The sequence below is a fragment of the Podarcis filfolensis genome, assembly GCF_964270895.1.
Source record: "Podarcis filfolensis genome assembly, chromosome: 7".
In the NCBI taxonomy this organism is placed as follows: domain Eukaryota; kingdom Metazoa; phylum Chordata; class Lepidosauria; order Squamata; family Lacertidae; genus Podarcis; species Podarcis filfolensis.
In genome coordinates, this window is record NC_139603.1 from 30,589,513 (window position 1) to 30,614,481 (window position 24,969).

At 44.7% G+C, this 24,969-nt stretch overlaps 1 protein-coding gene across 8 annotated transcripts in view; it reads left to right on the plus strand.

Annotated features, from left to right (window-relative positions):
- Positions 1–24,969, plus strand: part of PHACTR1 (phosphatase and actin regulator 1) — a 246,338-nt gene that overhangs the window by 99,247 nt on the left and 122,122 nt on the right. Inside the window, exon 1 of one of the 8 annotated variants that reach the window (XM_083623893.1) lies at positions 12,186–12,439. The exons of 5 other annotated variants lie outside the window; for them this stretch is intronic. Coding sequence is in view for 1 of the 3 variants with exons in the window: in XM_083623889.1 (XP_083480015.1) it covers positions 12,846–12,957 (112 nt within the window). In the remaining 2 variants the exon portion in view is untranslated. Of the gene's footprint in view, positions 1–12,185; positions 12,440–12,729; positions 12,958–24,969 lie in introns of those variants that run through there. 2 more of the 8 variants (XM_083623886.1, XM_083623889.1) reach the window with 2 other exon arrangements.

Here is a 24,969-nt window from a genome sequence, read left to right on the forward strand (position 1 = left end):
AATGACAACAATAAGTGTGGCCCAAAAATCGAGGGCCACGGTCCAGGAGCCCGAGATTAATCACAAGAGTTCCAAAGGAGCATTGGGAGCTGAAAAGTTTTTCCAACGAGTTTCCTTTCCTTTCCTTGGCAAGTCTTTAAAGAGAGAAAGAGAATGTGCAGGTACTTGCAAGAATCCCTGTCCAAGTGGGAATTCCTGGCCTGCAGGTGGGTGCTCCACCTAGGGGTCAAATGTCTTTTCTCTTTTTGTACCGCTCTATCAGAGCAGATCACACTCCTGACCCCCTCTTGTCCTCCGTTGGCAGGGAAGAGGCAGCACCTTTGTCTACCTTTCCTCATCAGTAGATCCAGGCCCATTAAGAGATCTTTGAGGCCTTGTCTCACCACCCCTTTCCTCCCCTTCTTCAAATGCTTCCCACTCCTAGTCTGAATCAGAGGGCTCAAGGGGAGCCATGGCACTTCCTCTCACACATATTCTGTCTCTTTCTCTCTGTCCTCTCCATTAACATTTCAACATCTTTCATGTTCTTGAAGCTCCCAGGACCTTGTCAGGTTGTTTTGTTGTTGTTTTTAAATTTACAAATGTATATACACCACAGCACACTGAAGAAGACACCCAACTACATATAAACCATTATCTTATTTTGTGCAGCACTGTTTTGCTTTCAAGCTGATAGGCAGGCACCTATCCCTCTTCCCACCCCTGATCTTTCTGAGTTCCTCATAGCTAAGACCGTAGCCAACCAGGCCATGAGAAAGGCAAGCTGGAAAGTCCTAGGTAGACTATTGAGCGCTTAGTGGTGCCCATGTTCATGCTAGGCCAGTGTGAGAAGGAAGTGTGGAGTGCTGCTCCTCGTGGACCCCACAAAAGTCTTATTGCTATTGTTCCCTATATGTTCTTTTCATCCTTGGTTAGCAAAGAGAGGGAGAAGATTTTGCCCAGGGCAGCCGGTTACTGATCCCTAGCAAAATACAGCCACAACTGCTGTACTTCTATTATGCTAACTGCTCTCATTCATATATTCTTGACCCAACCACTGATGTTTCTTGCCTTGTTATTCAGAGACTTGAAAGCTTGGATTAAGCAAACTGAAAACATTAACATACTAGGACAACATAACATTCACCTGTCTTACGTTCTGTCCAACTGCCTGTTGTCCTTTTTGCTGATTTATTATCGATTACATTTTTTATCCTGTCCTCCAAGAAGTCGAGGGTGGTGCTTCTCCCCTCTTTTTTCCAATCCTCACAACTACCCTGTGGGGAAGTTGATGTTGAGCGCAAGTTGCCCAAGATCCCCAGCAAGCTACATGGCTGAGTGCAGGAGTGTTGCTAAGTACTTAAAGGACTCAGGACACAAATGTGCATATGATAATTTATAGATATAGATGCCTCAGTCTGGGCAAAAGAGAGCAGGTGGCTGAAGTCTATAGCAGTTCACTTTGCAAAGCAAGCAGCTTCCCTGCAGGCAAAAATAAAAAATAAAGGGGAAACAGGGCAGACCTCCCCATATTCTAGTGCAACATCCTAATCCCTGCATTGGATCTCTGTCAAAGTGTCCTTTTTGTAAGTGAATTACAATGTGAATCCTTCTACAAGATGAGTTCTCCCAGCAAATGCAGCCAGCTTGCCACACAGTTGGCTGTACCTCTTCACACAGAAAGGCTCTTGGCTTGCCACCATTCCCCCTTGAATTAGGACAGCTTAACCTTTAATATACTACAGCTCGTCTCATCTGAAATCAGTATTCCCTCTCCTCCGATACAATTTACAGTGTTTGCTTCAGAACTCAGAAAGGTCTTCCGATATCAGATAATATTTCCATTTACGGGGAAAGCAATGTAGGTCATTTTTTGAGAGCTTCTAAAGGTGCATTAGTCATCATGCCTTTACATCCCTGGGGGCTAATAGATAAGTTTGTGCAGTTAAAAAAAAAAATCCAAAGCAAGACCAAAGCTGTCCAATACAATTTTCTTATAAAGTGGACTGGCTGAGACATAACATTAAACCATAATTTAACACAGCATTCACTGTGGCCCCAAAGATGTCTTTATACCAGCAATGTTCCATTGTGTTCAGCAGGTTGTCTGCTTCCCTCCCCAACAATAGATGCTGTACTCATCTTCATAGCTGTGAATTGTTTTCCTGTGGTTAGTTGGTTGGGTTTTTTGCAGACAAAGAGGCCAGCCAGTCAAGCAGAAGCAACTTTTTTCCCATTAACCACAGTTAAGATTGACCACAGTTTAGAGTTCAGATATCAGGCTTCCAATTTCTTCCTTGTAGCTGCACTGGAGGAGGAGATAGGAAAGGGGACTGCATGAGGCTCACCTTGCTTTACTCTCATAATGCTAAACTATGCCTTAGTCTTATGTCTGAACACAACCAATTGGTTGATAAGTGTTCGTTTGGGATGCTCTGTTTAAATTGCTCAACCCTGCCCTGTTTGGGAGATGCCTCTGATCCATCTGAGTTGATTCAATGGATTAATTTTGATATAACTGACTCAACAGTTCATATTATGTAGCTTTCATCGCATGCTAAAGTTGCACCTCTTTACCCTTGCCTATTATTATTATTTCTATACCGCTCTTCATCCAAAGATGCTTACAATACAAAAACACAAAACGTAATAACAAGCAAAAGCTATAACCCCATCCGAGGTTTAAAAAGTAATAGATTGTTTAATTAGCCAAAGGTCTAGGAGAAAATAAATGTTTTTGCCCGGCACCTAAAGTTGGTGGCCATCTCTGCATCCTGTAGGAGTTCCACAGTTTAATTATGTACAGTGGTACCTTGGGTTAAGTACTTAATTCGTTCCATAGGTCCGTTCTTAACCTGAAACTGCCGGAGCACGATTTCTATTCTCATGCTGAAGTAAAGTTCTTAACCCGAGGTACTATTTCTGGGTTAGCGGAGTCTGTAACCTGAAGCGTATGTAACCCGAAGTACCACTGTACTGTGTGACACACACACACACATTAGGATCCACCCTATTTGTTTGATTGCAACCTGTTCTAGCTAGTTTTAATATTGTGTTTTTAAATTGTTGTAACCTGCCATGGGACTTCATAGTGAAGGGTGGGTGAGAAACTGAATAAAGACATTATATATATGTGATATAATATGGATCATATCAAGCATATATATAAATATATATATAATATATAAATATATAAATATATAATATAAATATCAAATAAAACAACCCAGAAGAAAACATTACTGAAGAAAGTCAAATATAAAGTATGCATTCAAAGCAGCATAATTAATAGGAAGTTAAAATTTTATCTTAAATATTTCAAAATAAAACATTGCAAAGGAGGTCAACTACAGAATGCACACAGCAGACTTAACACAAGCAAATTGATCTTGAGCATTTCAAAAGAAAACATTGCTCATGGAAGTCAAATATAAAATGCACATTTAAAACAGCACAATTAAGCAAGAGAATAAAATATTGTCCAAAGCATAGAACATATCTGTTGTGCTTGTTGCTAATGGTGGTTCATGGCAGGTGGAAGCTCAGGCTCAATAATCAGGGTCATTGACTAAGAGACAGCCAAGGTAGCTGCTGGCCTCCTCAGCAGCCTCAGATTTTGTAGGTGGGGTCAATCAGGGCCACACCCTCCCAAAGCCAGGTTGAAAAAGGCCTCAAAGAGATACTCAGGATGCCAACCGCTGTTTACACCAGGGAAGAAAGCCCAAACAGGTAAAATATGAATGAGTTATGGTATCTATCTGGCAATGATTTGTTCCCTGGATTCAATCAAAAAGATATGGTGTAAATTGCTTCTAGGAAGTCTGGTTGCATAAAATTTACTGCAGCTTCTAGAGAAACAGAGAGAATAAATGTTATAACATTAGATTTCCATTTCAAAAATCTAAACTTTATTGTTTTCCATATTTTATTTGTTTGAAATGGTTCAGAACCTTGCTATTTTTATTAGCGGTAACTTTATCTTGTTGTGGCTATAATATGGATTGAGAATTCTTTATGTCAAAACTGATATAATGTGATGATCAGCATTCAGAACAGAGGCGCGTAAGAGAGAACAGGGATGTCACTTGGTACATAAAAGGTGAGCTGTCTTGCCCTGGCCTAGAGCAAATCTCCAGTCCTGTTTGGGTGTTTGGCTTACTCGTGTCATCATAGTCACATGACTCCCTCCACTCTGATGTGTTGCATTCCACTCCGAGTGTTTTAAGGGGTGCAAGGGGTCTTCACGAGGCTCCCCACTTTAGAACTTGGCCCTCCAACTCGTAACAGATATAGCTTTGTAAGAATGTGTTCATTAGGCAAAATTTGGATGAAAAGAAATTCACAAACTCGACATGGAAATGTGGAGAACTTGAGCTTCAGGTTGGAAAAATGAGAAACCTGAGAAAATCCAAAATTGACAGGTTAAGCAATCCCTTGCCTCTCCCCACCTGATGAAGCTGGGATCTAGTAGTTGAACCAAATACACCTGCATTAAATTAGGTTTGTCTCAGTAAAGGGAATGGAACACGTTCTTTCTTATTTAGTTGCATTATCCGTTGATAACCCTCACCTGTGTTTCTTGACCTATTTTACTTGTATCTCTGTTACTTGACCTGTTTTATTATTTATACTTGTGGTACTTAACCTGTGTGGCTCCTACCTGCCCCTTACCATCCTAGGGCTTCATATTGCGCTTCTCCTTTAATGAAAGCAGGAGACTTCTCCCCCCACCCCCTTGGGCCTCTTAAAGGGTCAGGGCATGCCATAAAGTGCTAAGTCTACTTGAAGGGAATCCTAACAGAAGAGTGATTCTAAAAGTCATCTAAGACTGTTTTGCTTGCTTTGGGGATGTATTTGCCAGCATGTCAATGTTGAGAGAACATTAAGTGTCCCATCCCTTCACCATATAATTGGGGAAATGGGCCATAGCAGGATTGTGTGCTCCCTCACGAGAAGTGCTGTTTCAACATTTTGGGGAAAATACAAAGAGATTTCAGGCTATGGGTCAAGATTCACAGCAAAGTTAAAAGGCCTGTTCAGAAGTTCAGCCAGCAGGAATGGGTGATAAAGCCTTCTCTGCTGCCATACCTAGATTATGAGTTGCCTTGGCCTGGGGGAGTCAGGTTATTCTCTTCCTGACACCTTTCCTTATGAAGCTGGAGACCTTGTAAATCTCACAGATTTTTGGCCTGCTGGATTTAGATCTAGGGTTTTTTGTCTGATTATCCTGGTGAGGCTTTGAAATTGGATTGCAATACAAAAAAAAGTGTGTGTTTTAATCAAAGCATATTTTTGTTTTAAGACTGTGGATACCATTTATAAAAAGACAGATCCGTGCATGTTTGCAGGTGGCTTGGAACCTGTTTAGGAAAGTAAAGCAAAAATAATAATTGTTGCCTGGTCTTCATTGGTGGAATAACAAGCTTATTTGGTTAGATTTCTCTCTCCTAAATAAATGCAAGGCCAGATGAACAAAATGGAACAGGAACATTCCGGCTCATATCAAAACTCCACCCACGTATCCTCAACATACTGCCTAACAGCTAGGAATGGACCCAAGCCTTGAAATGAGATCTTGCATCAAATTCCAACCTTCCACAAGGCAGGTTCAGCTTGAGCAGTGCTTCAACAGATTATGGGCAGAATGAAGTACTGCAGCAGTAGGGTTGGGTGGGTAGGCAGACAGACAGAAGTAAGCTTTTACACCACAGTCCTAACCATGTCTACTCAGAAGTAATTCCTGCTTAATTAAAAGGGTTTTCCTCCTAGGGAAGTGGGGTTAGGATTGCAGCCTTGGAATATGTTTAAATAAGTATATCTTGAGGGGAAGAGAGAGGAGAAATAATTTAATCCCCAAAGCACATATTGTAGGAGTTTCCTGGGTTGGTTGCATGTAATACTAACACTAATGCACAGTTTGACATTGCATGAATAAGCCTTAAGGTTGTGTACTATTTCCTCCCCCCTCTCATTTCTTCTTCTTAGTTAACTCTTGACCATTTCATCATGCAGGGAGAGAACGCACATAAGGGGGGGGGGGCAGCATTGCAATGGCAGGCTCTGTTCCCAGTCCAGTTGGAGCCTCAAGCTCAAAAGGGAGCCTCAAATTTAGACACTTGCTATCTTTTTGACATTCGAGCAGCTTAGCAACTTGTTTTTGTGCACACTGGGCCAAATTTGAGCAATTAAGAGATGTGATTTGGTAAAAGACTATCATTAAGGCCTAAAAGTCTTATTGATTTAAATGAAGCGTTTAGCGTGTCAGTTTCCAAAGGCAAAGCTAAGGGGAGACGAGACAGATCAGAGACGGAGGACGAGCTTTGCATTTGGAAAGTCTCTGCTTCAGTGTCCAGCATTTCCAGTTAAAAGCAGGAGCACTGCTTAGGGCGGCACTGCCAAGCTAGCCTCCTGGCTGCAGCATCACTTCTGTTTACCAGGGAAGTACGGAGGTAGGTAGGCCAATAGAAAGGGTAGACTTGTTCAGGTACACTGCCAATCCACTGCTCTTGCCAGTGTGCTCCAGTCGTCCCAGTCTCACTGTGACCATCCCAGTAAGCAGTGTGATGCCATCTCTGGGGTACCATCCAGCCCTGCCAGTTGTCCCTTGTTGTCAGAAATATTTCTGCCATGGACCTTGGAGATCTACCACGAGTCAGAATAGCCTATACTGAACTTGATAGTCTGATTTACTATAAGACAATTGAATACAGTGAGCAGAAATGCATCAAAAATGCACATTAACTAGCCTAACAAATAATGCTTATATGTGACTTAATGGCTTGACCCCACCACGAAACACTGGTCCCAACAAATAATGTGTTTTAGATTTTACTAAAAAAAAAAAGATGAGAAAGAGAATTCCCTCCCAAGAAAGAGAATTGCAACATGATGGGCACCTCATCAAAAACTCCTCTTTTAGTGCACTTTCTCTTCAGACTTGGTGAATGGATAGCACCATCAAGAGGGCCGTTCTGTTGGAGCATGGCCTCTTGGATATCTAAGGCCACCTGGCTGCTATGCAGTCTAGAACAGAGTGGCAGCATACAGCTCCCACCAGTGTTGCAAACAGCAGTGGTCAGAGGGGCAGTGGTGCTTGCCTGACTTCCCATCACCTTAGGTTGTTGCTGCATACCAGGAGGGATAGGGGAAAGTGTGAGACGGCAGTGAGGTCAGTGTGGTGCAGTGTGCAGTGTGGTGCAAGCACACCGGCGAAGCCAGTCTGCTGCTTCTACCAGTACGTTTGCACCATGCTGACCTCGCCACCTCCTTTCACTTCCTGGTATGCCGCAACAATGCAGATGATAGGTCAGCTAAGTGACACCATTATGCCTTGCCAACAGATGCATGCTACTGATTGCCAAAGGAACAGAGAGTATAGTCTCACCGGTGTACAGCATTTGGTTTAAGCAGACTGGATATAAGAGGTGGACAAAGCCACTCAGAGCAAACAATATGGGTAGTGCAATTGAGCATATCTTTTATTGCTACCAGTTTCATTATTTTGTGTGTTCCTTCTCTGCTTCGTTGCCTTTTGTGATTATGATCTTTAATCAGTAGGCAGTTAACACCTTAGCAAAGACCAGTGATGTGCTGCAGTTTCTTGGCATTCTAAGAACTTTAAAAAGAAGCAGCCCAAACACTGCTGGTTTCATGTTAAAATAATTCCGAACAAATTTTGCTTTTTTAAAATTAAATGTCTATATATGTTTGCCTTCCGGTTGCTGAAGTTTAAGGTGTCCCAGAGCCACATCTTCATGCTTCCTAGAAAACTTGAATGGATAAGAGTTTGGGACTGCAAACAATACCCCTTGAAGTACAGCATGCTACCATCTAAACGGGGGTTCCCCTATAAGGCCATTAAGCCATATGCATCACTGCATGTGGGTGCAGGTAACTGGAGGCTACAGTTCACCTCGGTAGCTATTTCTAAATCACACACGCACCCTGGAATATTTTTTTAAGCAATTGTTTAATTAGCATTACTATAACGCTTATTTATCAAAGAGCAACTGGCCTTTGTGAAAGAAGATTTTTTCAAAAGAAAGGCCTTGATGTAAATCCCCTCTGAAGGTCTTTCAAAAACAACCTTTCTCTCCTCCTTTCTGCTGCTGTCAGCCTTTTTCTTCCTGTCCCATCATGCAGTGGGAGAGAAACAGGCACTGGCAGCCACAATCTTCCTTCACAAGTTTAATCTGAAATAAGTAGCATTGAGTTCAATGGGTGTGCTCGCATGATGGCGTTGTTGGGGTTTAGCAGAGAGGAGTTCATGGAGGAGTAGAGTCTTTGCAAGCTCCTATAGGACGGTGACAGAACGGTGGGTAACATGACCTTGAGCCTCCTTTATCCATTTTGGCTCTGTCCCCCTTGTCCTTTCCAAGGCAACGGGGTCATTAAAAGTGAAATCCAGTGTGCCTGTTTTGCCCCCTTCTCTCCTGGGATGCAAATCAGCTTTCAAAAGTTCCTGAAACTCCTTTTAGAGACAGTATGGCTTTTATATTGCTGGGAATCACAAGTTCAGCAGAGCTTACTCCCTCATAGTTTGAATGGCTGACGGTGCATAGTTTTGTCATTATTCAAATGCTATCTATAGCTTTTACTCTCTCCAGTAACAGTTTTCAAACTAGGCATGCAAAGCCTAGGTGTCAGTTTAAGTAAAGCTGAGGGTGGAAATAATTCTCAGAAGTGTGTAGTTGCCATGTAAGTGCAAGAGAAGGAAAGGGGGGGATTCAAACCAGTGTTTCAGTGTTGTCCTCCATATTAAAGCTGCCTTATGACAATCAGTCTATACAGTGTTTTTTTCTGGGGGGACGCAGGGGGACGCATACCCCTAAACATTTTGAGAATCTAAGTTTGGCCTCATTGCGGGGCAGTATTTCAATATGGGTAGGAAAATGAGAGTTCCTCTAAACATATATTTTTTTTTTGGGGGGGGGGAGCACTAAGACTATATATCCAGCACTTCTCTCTTGCTTCCAATAGATTTTATGTTGGAAATTAAATTAAAATACTCCTCAAGAGGCTTCTTGAGATTTTTGTTGTGATTTTTTGAAGTGCGTATGATTTGTCCACCTTTGTCAGAGGTACATTTAGTAGGATCACTGGATGGAAAGTCACCCTGACTGTGGCTGCACCCAGGACGTGGAACTCTGCCATGAAAAATCCATTTGTGGGTCTTCTTTCATCACCTCCTAAGGACACTTTGGCAAGCATTTGTTAATCTGTCTGGTTGATGACTTCTGCTCTGTCTGCTTGCAGCATGTTTTCTTTTTCTAAAAAAATATTTTATTGATTATTATTTTTCTTAGAGAAGGGCTATAGCTTAGTGATAGAACAGCTGCTTTGCATGCAGAATGCCTCAGCATCTGCAGGCAAGGCTAGGAATGAAACCCTGCAGAGCTCTGTCCATCTTGAGCAAGGTGGACCAGTGGTCTGACGGACTAGTGGTCTGACTCAGCACAAGACAGCCTCTTACATTTTTAAATTGTATAGCATTAGCTGCCTTGGGCATTCACAGATGGAAAGACAGGATATAAATTGACGAAAATAAATACGCTAGCTATTTAAGCATTCCCCGTGGTGGCACAGTGGGTCAGTGCATCTGGCTGTTAACCAGAAGGTTGGTGGTTTAAGCCCACCCAATAATTTGCTGTGGGCAGGATTCCTGCATTGCAGGGGGTTAGACTGGATGGTCTTTGGGGTCCCTTCCACCTCTACAATTCTATGATTCTATTATTTTCCCAACCGTGCCTTGTCACACTCAGAGTACTTGCATTCTTGAATATAGAATATTCAGGTAAATTTGCTTCAATATGAATCCATCATGATGGCGATTCTGCTTTTGAAGGTAGTGGCATCCATAAGTATAATTGATACAGCTATAGGAATCAGAGTGATGTGATTCAGGCAATTTGAATGCAGTTCCCACAAGTAATTTGTGTAGATTTTATTTCAGAGGTTTTTGTGGAAGTAATGGAAGGAGGCTTGTTGAAGGCTTCTGTGAATTGCATACCAAGGGGAAACTCCTTAATCATGGGCAGGGCTGACTTCAGGAGTATATGAGCTCTTTCTGCACCACCCCTCCAATCACAGTGAGTGACAGGCAGCCCCAGCTTCTATCTCCTCCTCCTCCCATTCTGTTCTATAAAAGTCCACTTTCAGTGAATGGGCAGTGGGCGAGGCTGCTCCACACACAGCTGGGAAGGAGGAAAAAATGGTAGCAGTGCACCCAGGAGAAGTGGAAGCAGCACTGTGGGGGTGGAGGAGGTGGAACAGCAGTGAAGAGGTAGCAACATAAAACCACATAATTGTAGAATTGGAAGGGTCCCTGAGGGTCATCTAGTCCAACCCTCTGAAATGCAGGAATTTTTTGCCCACGATCCTGAGAGTCTTGTGCTCTAGACATTGAGCTAGGCCAGGCATAGGCAAACTCGGCCCTCCAGATGTTTTGGGACTACAACTCCCACCATCCCTGACCACTGGTCCTGTTAGCTAGCGATGATGGGAGTTGTAGTCCCAAAACATCTGGAGGGCCGAGTTTGCCTTTGCCTGAGCTAGGCTGTTGGAAACAGCCCGACTCTGCCCTTGAGATAGGGTAGGTGGAATGAAAGTATTATCGCAAAGGGTCCATGTGTTCCATGTTTGTGTCTTCCCTACTTTTGTGAAGAAAGGGTTGTTGGGATCGTCATCCGTGGATTTCACAGTGGGCAGAGCTGATACAGTTCTTGACTTGCTCCAGATTTCCTTCACCACAGGTCTAGCTTACAAAGTGTTTGAAAGAGGTTACCAGTGTGTTGCCACCAGCTGAGTGGTTTTTAGGTGAGGTCTTTATGGAGAGCGATGTCCTCGGGAAAGGCTCTGAAGAGCGAAAGCAATCAATTAATTTAAGTATCAAAGCCATTAAACCAATTGCACAGAGAAATCCATTAGCTGGATCAAATGGCAAAAAAGGGGGCACTAATTAATAAGCAAAGTATAGTATAAATTAAATAGTGCTGACAGTTCGGTAAAGGCGTTAAAAATGTGTGAGCGGCTTAAATGGGGCACTGCAAAGTCCAGTGGAAGTATTCTGTGCAATCCAGTGAACTTAAACATTTGCTCTGGAAGACTTGGAGGAGCTGAGACTTGAGTCAGGATTGTGGAGAGAGGAATTCATTTCTGCTCAGCAATGAAGCTTAAACTGTGGCCTTGAACAATCGCTGGGTTGTATTCAACTACGTTGTAGTCAGACTAGACCCACTGAAACCAATAGCCTCTAGTTAGTCATGTTTTACTACTTCTATTGTGAATGGGACTTACACTGAATATCACCTTTTCTTTCTGTCCTGCCGTGCAGGGCTATTGTGAGGATAAAACAGCAGACACTCCCTTCCCCCAATGTGGAACAACAGCAGAATACAGTGGTACCTTGGGTTACATACGCTTCAGGTTACATATGCTTCATGTTACACACTCCGCTAACCCAGAAATAGTGCTTCAGGTTAAGAACTTTGCTTCAGGATAAGAACAGAAATCGGGCTTTGGCGGCGCGGCAGCAGCAGGAGGCCCCATTAGCTAAAGTGGTGCTTTAGGTTAAGAACAGTTTCAGGTTAAGAAAGGACCTCCAGAACGAATTAAGTACTTAACCTGAGGTACCACTGTAAATGAAAAGGTGTTGGGCAGTGCAAAGTTTCACCCACCATGAACTTTTTTGAGGATGACTCGGTGGGCAAGCTTTGTTTGGAGCCCACAGTTGCAGTCAGGAAGGCTCAGATTGCACTTGTGCAAAATCTTAAAATACACATACAGCCTAGTAAGAAACACTCAGTTCCTCCATCCAAAAGCTGGCAGTTTTAGCCAACTTGGTTGTTTTCTGGACTTCCTGTGGTCTTTTGTATTGCTCTCCAATTTGGGGGCAGGTGAAGTTGATGCTGAACAGTGCAGGTCCTTGATTTCCCCTTATGGAAAGGAGTGGTGAAAACAACCATGGAGCCTGCTTTATTAGAACACACTATTCCATGTTGCTGTGATTTGATTGTGGCTTCCCAGAATGTAGCCCCCCCCTCTCCCCACAACAGCCTGAGCCCAGTTTGAATTATATAATTGTGCTACTTTGAGTCATGTGACTGGCTGAGTAATTCCCTGCAGAAGGAGACAAACTGCATATTAAAAAGCAGAACAAATTGTATTTAAAACTTATTTTTTCCCCACCCCAAAGAAAGTAGCATGCTTCTTTCCATGCAGATGCATCTGAAGGAGACAGATGCTGCAGCAGCCACATGGAGGTTTGATTTATAGTAGAAAGAATTGGAATTGGACAGGGAAAGGGCAAGTGCGTAAGGTGAATAGGCTGGACCTGTGGTTTCTTCCCCCCACCCCTTCACAATCACGCGCTGCTTCTGAAACTGGTTGCATCTAATTTTGTACAAAATGAATTGCTCCTTGGAGACCTCTGCCAGGAGCTAGGAATCGTTGCCTGGCGGAGGTAAGTACAGCAATCTCATTCCTCTCAGCTTCCACACTTGCCATGCATTATTACTTTTTTCATTCTTTCTGGTGACTGAGAAAGCCAGGGGTGGGGGGAGAGAAAGGGGGTAGCAGCTGGCATGTCTGGAAACCACAAGGGTTCTGTGAAACGGACTTCTTTCATTTATAGGGTATATCGGAACGGGGAGAGGCACAAGTTGAAAATCAAACATCATCGCCCTTTTGCGTTGTCTCTCGGTGCCTTTTGAGGCTGCTAATTAGATTTGTTTTGCTCAGGCTTCTCTGTGAGTTAGCTGGTGAAGAATTGCCGCTTGCCATCTTCCCTCTCCTGCTCCCCATCAGCTGAATCCAAAAAAGAAAGGGCTGGACTGGCAGCACTGCAAGTCTGGTTGTGTAGTGTATGCATGTGCTTTCAGAGCACGGCACTTAAAGGGACTGTTGCTCAGTTTCAGAAGGCACAGCTGTTGCTGGGAGAGCCAGAGAATGTGAAAGAAGCTTTGTGGTCTTTCAAATCAGGTAGGCAAGATGATAAAATACTCATTTCCATTGCTATCGAGTCGAATTTTCCCTCTCCCTCTGCTGCTCAACACCACCTCCTGGTTCTTTATCCATTTTGTTTGAATTTACAAGATCTTTCTGTCTGATTGTATAGATCAGCCACAGTTGTCCATGACAGCTGTTGCCTGTGCCTGCCCCAAACGCAGCATGTATGAATGAATGAATGGAGGGCAGGAACAGTTCTGGTAACCAGGATTTGCAGACCAGGAAATGGAATTCTGACCCAAACTGAGTTGTGCAGTAAATGATGGATTCTAGCATACATGATCCTCTGGAAAACAGAGTTATTTAGAGGACACATCAAAATGGGGGGGGGGGCATGTGTAGCCTCTATGTACCAAAAAATCACAGGGAAAGAAATCAATATTGTGTTACTATTGGTGCCATTGATACACACTGGTTTCTCTTCAGGTATAAATCTTTTGCCTTTTGCTGATGGTACCATTGATGGTATTGGTGGTAGATGAGAGGGCTTTGCTGCAACATGATTCACTTAAAAAAATGTACTGCAGTGACTGGCTAGTATGTGAGAGAGATTTGGAGTGGAGTTCAATTACCTCAGCCATGAGATCAGCCTTTAAGCTCACTGTGCAATCTTGCATAAGACTTCCACACACTCTCACTCTCTGCCTACCTTAACCTCCGCAGGGCTGTTGTGAAAATAACATGGGAGAGTAGAGCCCAAGTTCCTTGGAGGAAGTTTGAAATAAAAATGTAATAAGTAAATAGTATCCTAAGAGTGTGGTGGAAGTGTCTGAAAATAAAAGGGGGGAGTTTTCTCCAGAAACAAGCATAATTCTTGTTAGAGGAGTCAGAGTCCAGTTTTAACTTCTATGCATTACACTCAGGATGAGTACAATGAAAATAAAGGCAGCTTCCTACATGTCAGGACTGAGCTGTAGCTCTCTGAGGGTGCCACCCTCTACCTAGGGAAGCTGGCAGGTAGGATGGGGCCTAGGAGGAAACTGGTGCCAGGGTGGGGAAGCAGAACCTCAGAACCAGAATTGGCCCTCCAGGACTCTCTCCCCCCCCCCCTCTGGTCCTCAGGATTCTCCCCACGCCACTCCAAGAGCTTACTTTGAGTTCTTTTGTAAGCTGATTGTTCAGAGCTCGGAAGGCTGTTCGTTGCTTCACCCACTTTTGCCAGCACTGACAGGCAGTCCCTGAGAGTTTCCCCATGAGGGAAAGCGGTCCTCAGGCTGGGGGTTGAGGGAGGAATTCCCACTCAACTGGCCTGGGGGAACCTGAAACAACTAGGTGCTGGAACTAGACTGGGAATAGGGAGCATGAAATATACTCAGAGTCGCAAAGTGATTTCATGCTCTTTATTCAGCTCATAGTGGTGAGGAGGAATGAAGGAATGTCCCCTCAAAGTATCTGCTTTATATACATTATTTACACAATGGGCTGCACATGATTGGCTAATTCCGGAATTCTACTGTAAGCCAATCAGGTTGTGGATTCACTTCTATCTGGAGCATGATTGGGTGGTTCCTGCCAACCAATCATACTGCTGTATTGTTCTAGGACCAATCAGACTGCTGCCTTTTGGATCCTATTGTTCTAGGACCAATCAGACTGCTGCAGTTTGGATCCTATTCAACTCAGTACATAACAGAGCACAAAGATTTAGGCAGAAACAAATCCTTGCGGGAGGATGCAAGTAAAAGAGGGGTGAGTGAGTGGGATGTTAGTCAGTTCGAGAAGGTCCAGAGAAGAGGGAAGACTCTTTACTTTTGTAACAGGAGTGGTGGGTGTTGAGGGAAGCTGAAGAGGCATTATCTACCTTCTTCCTTCCTAAGGATTTGTTTGGGCTGTTTGCCCTGCTGCCTTTGCCTGCTGACTGGCACCTCAACCCTAAATACATCCCTTCAGGAAGTAGGTCTCTGTGATCCCAAAAAAATTCTGTTCAAAGTCAGCTTTCTTGCGGTAAAAGGAATAAATCAGCTTATATCCAAGCACTTTTGACTTAACTGGGTTGGGGATCAGGGTATAATGAAGCAGAATAGTTTTCTCCCTTCAGTTTGAGCAACAACACTGCACATGCAAGGAGCTCTTTCTAATCAAACACACAGAGACACAGCTTACACTGGTCTCCCAACCAGATTGCTGACCAAGTCCTCACCCACATAGTTTTCATAATGCTACAGCATCTTGTGTTTGCTGGGTCCAGTGGTGCCAACTTGAATAAAATATTGGGGGCGGGGGGTTAAGCCCCACCTGCACCACACAATCACATGGGCAATGCCCATCACCTTTAGGGGGCCCCAGCCCCCTCAAATGCTTTATTGCGTGGGGCCAAAGTGCCCTCAGCCCCTAGGAGTTGGCTCCTATGGCTGGGTTGCAACTTCTCCTAGCTTTGAACAGCAGCAGCTGGTGAAGCAACTCACTGGGAAGAACTGCCAGCCACTTTTGTGGAGAGGGGAAAGCTTGCCTTTACCACAAATGGCCAGGCAGTGGCAGCTCAGTCGGGCTGGAGAGGTGCTCTCAGTCAAGGAGCCTGTCCAAGACGTCAGCCTGAAGCAGAGCCCAAATGGTGCCCCCTACTTGCACTAGGACCAACATTTTTAAAAGTTTAAGGGGACCTCTGACCATTAGGTCCAGTCGTGACCGACTCTGGGGTTGCGGCGCTCATCTCACTTTATTGGCCGAGGGAGCTGGCATACAGCTTCTGGGTCATGTGGCCAGCATGACTAAGCTGCTTCTGGCGAACCAGAGCAGCGCACGGAAACGCCATTTACCTTCCCGCCAGAGCAGGGACCGAGCAACGGGAGCTCACCCCGTCGCGGGGATTCGAACCGCCGACCTTCTGATCAGCAAGTCCTAGGCTCTGTGGTTTAACCCACAGCGCCGCCCAGTTCCTTGCTTCATCTATCCTCCCATTGTGGTGCTGTCTCAAGCAGGTTGCTTCCTCCTGCTGCATGGCAGCACTGTCCTTGCTCAGTAAGAACCAGACAAATCTCTTGGCTGCTGTTCAGCTAGCATCTTCCAGTGCAGCCTGCTGATGTCAGTGCAAATCATTATGTGCTGATTCATTTGCTTTTACATCTGGATCATTGACAAACCATGGTTAGAGCCATAACTTGGCCTCGAGAGGCTGTTGACATCACGGGCATGGGAGTGATGGAACTTCTGAAGCTCACTCCTGCGCAGGTGGGAAACAAAAGCAGTTCTAAACTTGAACTTGCCTGTTCTGTGTTTGGAAGCACCAATCACACTATGGGTTCAATTTGCATTATGTCTGCACCCAGCCAGAGTCACTTTTTGAGCGTGTGGGCTGGACAACGAACAGCTTTAAGAGCCCTGATCACCTGTCCATGAGGAGGGACTGGAGTCATTCTACCACACCCCTAGTAAATAATGGCAGTGGCAGTTATCTGATTAGGTCATCAGCCCAGTGAAGGCACAATTTGTTTTCATTGCAGTTAATCTCATTGCATTCTACAGAATTACAAAACAAAGGGCAAAGGCACACCTGACCCCTGCCCTTAATGTTTTCTTCTTCGTGGTTTTTTTTGTTTTGTTTTTTGTTTTATTAAAAACTTTGGAAAGAACTGACATGATTTGGGGGCATGCCACGCTGCCAGTGTTTTTCTGTTTTACCAGAATTCATCCTCCGCCCCTTTGGAACGCAATTCTATATAATTTCCCAAAATAGCTAAATTCAGCTCATTAGTCTACTGTTCAGAGCAGCCAAAGTCCAACACTGCACAATGAAGAGCACGACATAATTCACATTGTGGCTCTCAGAGACTGTTCTTGTTGAACCACGTCTGCTGCTGGCTTTAGCTAGAAGGCTACAAGCAAAGAATTGGACTCAAGGAGCTAAAGCAGCTATTTTTTAAGATATATTTTAAGTAGTACATTCTTTTCCATTTCTTGTTACAAAACCCTAACCTCTGCCTGTTCCTGCTAAGTCAACAGCTTAATGTTACTGTAGCTGGCTGTAACAGGGCAGGGCTGAGATGGAAGCTTCTTTTCATTGCTTTCTCTCTCTTTCCCCCTGCCCCTAACACTGGCCACCTCCCCTTTCCTACCAACCAGGTGGTCTTCTCTTTAGAACAGGGATAGGCAACCTCTTGCCCTCCAAATGTTGCAGACGACAAGCTCCCAACATTCCTGACCATTGGCCATGATGACTGGGGCTGATGGGAATTGAGTGTCAAACTTTTCAACAGTGGAACAGATTCCCTTGGAAGAGGGTAGACTCTCCTTCCTTGGAGGTTTTTAAGAAGAGGTTGGATGGCCATCTGTCATGGATGCTTTAGTTGAGATTCCTGTATTGCAGGGGGTTGGACTAGATGACCCTTGGGTCCCTTCCAACTCCATGATTCTATGATAAACAACATCTGAAGGGCTGCAGTTCCCCTACCTTTGATTTAGAAGCCATAGAGCGATCTATTGAGGAGCAGCCCTTTGAAGGCTTACATACACACAGTGTTGTTATTCTAGAAAAAGAGGTGCCGGGACTCATCAGGAATGCCTCCTTCTCTTAGAATGGCAATGGCACCCACCTGAGAGGTGCCAGAACTGAGTTCCGGCAAGTTCCAGCCAAAAAAGAGCCCTGCATACGCAGAATACATCTACAGCACTTTTCTCCCCCCCAAAATAATGGGAACTGTAGTTTATCCCCACAGCACCCTTAACAAACTACAGTTCCCAGGATGGGGGGCGCTTTAAATGCATGGTGTGTACATAGCCATAGTTTCACTCAGGGATGCTTTGCAAATTCCTACACAAATGCTACTTTACTGTGAATTAGTCACATTTTTGGACACCATTTGGGGCAGGAATGTGAATGAATATGAGAATTTCATGTTGCGTGACTAGAGTTAATGCTTTAAGATCCATGTATTGTTTGCCACATGTTTCTCAGTATAAATATGATAATGGGAGAAGTAGGCCCGCCTCAGCGCCAATGTGTATCATCCCACAATAGTCCAGAGCTTCTTCCTCTCAGCACAATCCAATGCTGCTCTATAACATAATGATCTAGGAAGGGAAAACATAGGCAAGGTGAGAGATGTGGTTACGTCCCAAGTAAACACCGCCTTCCCACCTGGCTGTGCAGTGTTAACTATGGGCTGGAAACATATCATTAATCTGACCCATCTGGTTCCTTCATAAACATGTTTCCAGAGTGGCATGAGGCCAACCATAGGGAAGCGGGTGTCGATAGCTGCAAATTGCTGCTGAAGCAGATCTAGCAACAACAGTACACAAGGTGAGGAAGAGTTGTTTGTTGAAGGCCATCCATAGTTTGGAGCTTCACTCTCTATGAAAGTCTGCTGCTTTCATATTGTCTACATATTCTGTTCTGAAGACCTGCAGGACACCTTAAGGTTTTCCTCCATCGAAACACGGCTTCATTTCATTACCGAGGAGGCAGGTTTAGCCGTTGTTTGAAGACTATCCCTGCCTCCGGGTCTGGCCTTGACCGGATGGATACTGGAATCAACAGGAGAAACCTACATGACCTGAAGGTGTTGCTGTGTAATGCCAGGTCAATGATGAATAAAACCACTGCCATCCACGACCTGATTGTGGATGGAGGATTTGACCTGGCATGTGTGACAGAGACCTGGTTGGAGGAAGCAGATGGGCCTGTCCTTGCCGCTGCTTGCCCACCAGGTTTCTCTTACGCACAGCAACCCAGGTCATGTGGGCGGGGAGGGGGGGTTGCAGTGATTTTTAGGAAGTCACTAGCTTGCACCAGGCGTCCTACTGGGAAGATCCAGTTTTCTGAGTGCATGTTCTGGAAGTTGGGCAATAGGGGCAGTACAGGATTCCTTTTGGTGTACCGACCTCCCCGCTGCACCAAGGATTTCCTGTCTGAGCTGCTTCAGGTCGTGGCGGATTTTCTCCTGGAGACACCTAGTTTGGTTGTCCTAGGGGATTTTAACATCCATGCCGACACGACCTTACAAGGGGCCGCTCGGGACTTCGTGGAAAGCATGGCCTCCATGGGGCTGTCCCTGAATAAGTTTGGCCCAACTCATAGTCATGGACATGCCTTAGACCTGGTGTTCACCTCTAGTGACGTGGGTGATCTGACACTAAGTAAAAGTGAAACAAAAGAAGTGCCATGGTCAGATCACTTCCTGGTGCAACTGGACTTCTCCGCGACCCTTCCCCTCTGCAGGGAGGTGGGACCAATTCGGATGGTCCGCCCCCGCCACTTAATGGATCCAAATGGTTTCCAGAGAGTGGTAGGGGATGCTTTATCCCATGTTGATGGCCTTTCAGCTGATTCCCTGGTGGCCCGCTGGAATGCGGAGTTAACCAGGGCTATCGACTGTCTGGCTCCGAAGCGCCCTCTCCGACTGCATGGAGCCCGGACAGCCCCGTGGTTTTCTTCGGAGCTGAGGGCGATGAAACAATCGCTGAGACGGCTAGAGCATCGGTGGCAAAAAAACTCACTCCGAATCTGACCGGACACAGGTTAGAGCTCAACTTCGAGCCTACCAAGTGGCGATAGCGACGGCGAAGAAGACTTTCTTCACCGCCTCTATTGCATCTGCAGAAAATAGTAGCAGGAGACTCTTTCAGGTGGTTCGCAATTTAACGGAACCACCTTTACCACCGGGGCCTTGTAAAGACCCCAAGATCTCCTGCAACGATTTTGCAAAGTTTTTTGCAGATAAAATCACTCATATTCGGAAGGAGCTAGACACCACCGTGGGAGCAGGGCTGGGGCGGGAGAGTGCTAGAGCTCTGTCTGGTCAAGTTGCATGGAATCAATTTCAATCCGTTACCCCCGAGGATGTGGACAGGCTGCTTGGACGCGTGAAACCAACCACCTGTCTCCTTGATCCTTGCCCATCCTGGCTAATAAAAGCAAGCCGGGAAGGGCTGGGCGATGGGCTCTGCGGGGTGGTGAATGCTTCCCTCTGTGAGGGAACATTCCCAGATCCTCTGAAAGAGGCGGTCATTAAACCGCTTCTTAAAAAACCATCTTTAGACCCGGCCAGTATGGCCAACTATCGCCCAGTCTCAAATCTTCCATTCTTGGGCAAGGTGATTGAGCGCGTGGTTGCTGAACAACTCCAGGCACGCCTGGAGGATGCGGACCATTTGGATCCCTTCCAATCAGGATTCAGGCCTCATCATGGGACTGAAACTGCCTTGGTCGCGCTGGTTGATGATCTCCGGCGAGCTAGGGACAAAGGTGAGAGTTGTTTCCTAGTTCTGCTGGATCTCTCAGCGGCCTTTGATACAATCAACCATAACATCCTTCTGGACCGTCTAGAGGGGCTGGGAGCTGGGGGCACTGTTATGCAGTGGTTTCGCTCCTTCCTCCTGGGCCGTGTTCAGAAAGTGGTGGTGGGGGATGAGTGTTCAGACCCCTGGGCCCTCACTTGTGGGGTGCCTCAGGGTTCCGTCCTCTCCCCCATGCTTTTTAACATCTATATGAAGCCACTGGGAGAGATCATCAGGGGGTTTGGACTGGGTGTCCATCAATATGCAGATGATACCCAGCTCTACCTCTCTTTCAAATCAGAACCAGTGAAGGCGGTGAAGGTCCTGTGTGAGTGCCTGGAGGCAGTTGGAGGAAGGATGGCGGCTAATGGATTGAGGTTGAATCCTGACAAGACAGAAGTACTGTTTTTGGGGGACAGGGGGAGGGCTGGTGTGGAGGACTCCCTGGTCCTGAATAGGGTAACTGTGCCCCTGAAGGACCAGGTGCGCAGCCTGGGAGTCATTTTGGACTCACAGCTGTCCATGGAGGCGCAGGTCAATTCTGTGTCCAGGGCAGCTGTCTACCAACTCCACCTGGTACGCAGGCTGAGACCCTACCTGCCCGCGGACTGTCTCGCCAGAGTGGTGCATGCTCTGGTTATCTCCCGCTTGGACTACTGCAATGCGCTCTACGTGGGGCTACCTTTGAAGGTGACTCGGAAACTACAACTAATCCAGAATGCGGCAGCTAGAGTGGTGACTGGGGGCGGCCGCCGAGGCCACATAACACCGGTCTTGAAAGACCTACATTGGCTCCCAGTACGTTTCCGAGCACAATTCAAAGTGCTGGTGTTGACCTTTAAAGCCCTAAACGGCCTCGGCCCAGTATACCTGAAGGAGCGTCTCCACCCCCATCGTTCTGCCCGGATGCTGAGGTCCAGCGCCGAGGGCCTTCTGGCGGTTCCCTCATTGCGAGAAGCAAAGCTACAGGGAACCAGGCAGAGGGCCTTCTCGGTAGTGGCGCCTGCCCTGTGGAACGCCCTCCCATCAGATGTCAAAGCGATAAATAACTACCTGACATTCAGAAGACATCTTAAGGCAGCCCTGTTCAGGGAAGTTTTTAATCTGTGATATTTTAGTGTATTTTTGGTTTCTATGGAAGCCGCCCAGAGTGGCTGGGGAAACCCAGCCAGATGGGCGGGGTACAAATAATAAATTATTATTATTATTATTATTATTATTATTATTATTATTATTATTATTCATTTCAACATGACAGCCACTGGATGTGGCCTACCTCAGCGTGTAAAATGCTGAAACTGTTTCTACGTTGTGAGTTTGTTTCCAAACCTGCATGGAACTACATAAAATGTTTGCATAAGCCCATGTGAAGCAGAACCACTCATATCTTCATGATTCTCTGTTCTTTTGAAGGATGTGGTACACCGTTAAAGGCAGCTTTTGATTTGGACGTATCAAATGTGCAGGCTTGTGTTTTGTCTTCCCATCATAACAGGGGTGTCTTTTCTTTCGTTCTCTATTCCAGAGAATAAGTTCTGCATACTTTGGAGATGCCTTCATAATTAATGGCAATGGTCTATTTGCTTTTCACTGATATACAGGCAGCTTGTAGGTCAGAATCAAACTGTTCTCTGGGTAAGGTCAAAAACAACTCATCACTTTCTTAACATCAGTGATTAACATCCAATTCCATTTTTTCTACACAGTGGTTGGACAATATCCAGTATTATTTTTCCATCCCTCTCCTAAATCCAAAAAGCCCCCCTCACACAAACACATTTAAAAATATATGGGATGTTAATCAGTCAAAGACCTGGTTGAAGAGGAATGTTCTCGCCTGGCACCTAAAGGTGTATAATGAAGGTGCCACCCGAATTCCACAATTGTGTTGCTTACCCTCCAGACCTCTCACGGAGGAGGCATATAAAGTAGGGCCTCAGATTATGATGGCAGCATCCAGGTAGGTTCATATGGAGAGAGGCGGTCCTCGAGATACTGTGGTCCTGAGCTGTTGGAAGCATTATAGGTCAAAACCAGCACTTTGAATTGGGCCTGAAAACTAATTGGCAACTAATGCAGCTGGGCCAGGATCAGTGTAATATGCTCAAACCGTCTTGCCCCAGTGAGCAACCTGGCTGCCGAATTCTGCACCAGCTGAAGTTTCTGAACCGCCTTCTGTGTAAAAGGGATTCAATGTGAAACCACTCTGAAAATGGCAACTCTCCTAACAATTCTCAGTACCTTAACAAACTACAGTTCCCATGATCCTTTGGGGAAGGCACAGCTGTTTAAAGTACTGTTTTAAATGTGTAGTGCACATGTGACCTAATACTACCTACAGTGTTACAGCTGTGCTAAATATCAGCAAGGAGGGGAACACATCCATAGCTAGGTGAGTCAAGCTCTTATTATTTCAAAGAAGAAATGGAATTGTAAAAAATGCCACTACATTTAAAGTGAAATTGTTTTATTACTGCCTGTGAAATGGAGAAATAGATTGATTCCCCACCCCTCATTGCAAGGCACTATGCATTTTAAAAACCTGGGTAGGTTATTGCATAAAGGGTGTTCACTGTAAATATAAGCACTGCTTATAGAATGCGAATACATTCAGGTAGACGGGGTGTTCATACCTGATAGCTTCAAATAATGAAAGAGCAAAAATATTTTGAAATATGATGTTGTTAATTGCTGGTTGAAAGGAAGGCAATTCCGACTAGTATTTTTGTATGGAAGTGAATTATATGTAAAAACAGAGTATATACTATAGAGTCTGTGTCCTTGCCATACCTATACAGAGTCCTTATAAGAGAGGCATTCAGTGAGCAAACACAGAAGTCAATAAAACCAAATTCTTGGTGTATACTATAACATTTCCCTCTGTCGTGTTGAACTGGTTGTGGCCAGATTTGTAGCTGCTTTGGAGCTTCCAAACCCCTCTCCCTCCCTCTTTGCTTAGCTTTCCACAAGGCAGGGGTGTTATTTAAAGCTGTCGCTTTGCCTTTCACCCTGCTGTTGAATGTGATGTTACTGCATGTGTTCAGGATCTGTGTCTCACAAATGTCGGAATGAAAAGGCCAATTAGAGTGAATTAGACCATAGTGTTCTGCTTTTAAAAATGACTTGTCAGTACAGTATTCTGCGAATTTCTTTTAGCTTCCTGTTGCAGACAATCATACTGTTGGAGCCTTACTTGTGGGAACTTGGCCCTTCTCAGAGAAATGCCAGGCCCATTTCCTGAATTTTCAGCTTCTGTTGTGACAACAGCAATAGAACAGGAAAAGGTCTCTACCCTTTTTTCTTATGATGAGCAAGCCCCTGGAATCAATGAGACTTATTTCTGAGTAACATGCATAGGATTGGGCTGTTGGACTGCTCTGTTTCACTTTTTAAAAAAGTATTGCATTTAATTTTTTGCCTTTCCTCTAGGCCTTCTCATTCCCAGTCCAAAATCTAACCCTACACTGCACAGGTTATGACTTATGCATTTCTTTTTTCTTTTTTAAAAGGCTCTTGAAGTCTTATCATAATAAAATTTCAATATGAAAATTACTTCGGTTGGCCCTGCTAGGGTAAACTTAGGCCTCCCCACCCTGCTTAAGAGCTTTATAGCATTTATTAAAAAAAAATTTGAACCTGATTGCAGTTCTGTTGTTCAGAAAGTATAAAGAACATCTTCCATGCAAGTGGTAAGTTTTCATACCCCTCCTGCTTTCTAATGTGATGAAGAGTTCTGGGGATATTTTGTGACATTTTGGCTGGCCTAATAAAGATACTGCCTTAAAATGGATTTTTCTTATGGACTGACATGACTATCATTTACTTTTTGTACAATCTCTTTCTCTAACCATACATAAAAGAAATGTTGGGGGGGGGTTGAAATTCAGTTTGAAAAGATAGTGATTGGTCCGTCAAGCATTAATACGGCTGCTCAGCCTCTATTCATGTCAAATATATTTGTTCTGAGCTCATCCAGGGATGTATACAGATTGCAGCAGCAGTGCTTAGCAGTTTGTCTCTTTAGACCTTAAATTCTCTTTATTTACTTATTTAGAATAACATTAGTTTGGATGGGGGTGGAGAGAGAGCGTGAGCAGAGCCAGGCTGAAAGAAGGAATTAATCACAACCGGTTGACATCCATTAGAAAGCAAGTTCTTTTGAAATCTCTATTCAATTACATGTTCTATAAAAGGGTAACTTTCAGTCTCACAAAACCCCAGAGGTTAGATGTGATGAGGCATGCAGCGAAGGGAAAGAGAACAAGCAAACCTCATCTACGAGCTTGTGCATTGGTGTTATTATTTAACATACGGCAATACGTTGCTTTGACTTCTTTTTTTTTAACTATAGCTTATTTATTAAATGTGCCACTTTTAAGTTTGTATCCAAAAAGCACCTGCCTTTTGTTTCTCTGTGTTTTACATTGTGTGGGTGTCCCTTCTTTCTTAAAATACACAGGCAGGGTCTGTACCCTCTGCGCCATGCTGGCAGCAGCTGTATACTTTATAATTGCCAAATCACTTGAGAAAGGCTGGCAACTAATTACAGCTGATGTTGGAGGATAGAGCAGTGGCTTCTGTGAACCAGAAGTTGAGGGGCATCCTGAGTTCGGCTATAGTTGTAGCTTCTGAAAATCACTGTCTCCCTCAATGTGGCAGGCAGCAGCATTACAGGAGAAGGAAGGTTTGGGTGAAATATGAGAGATCCAGGTTGAAGTTGCTGCTCTACCAAACCATGCCAACTGCTTTGAAAAGTTAGTGGTGCCACTG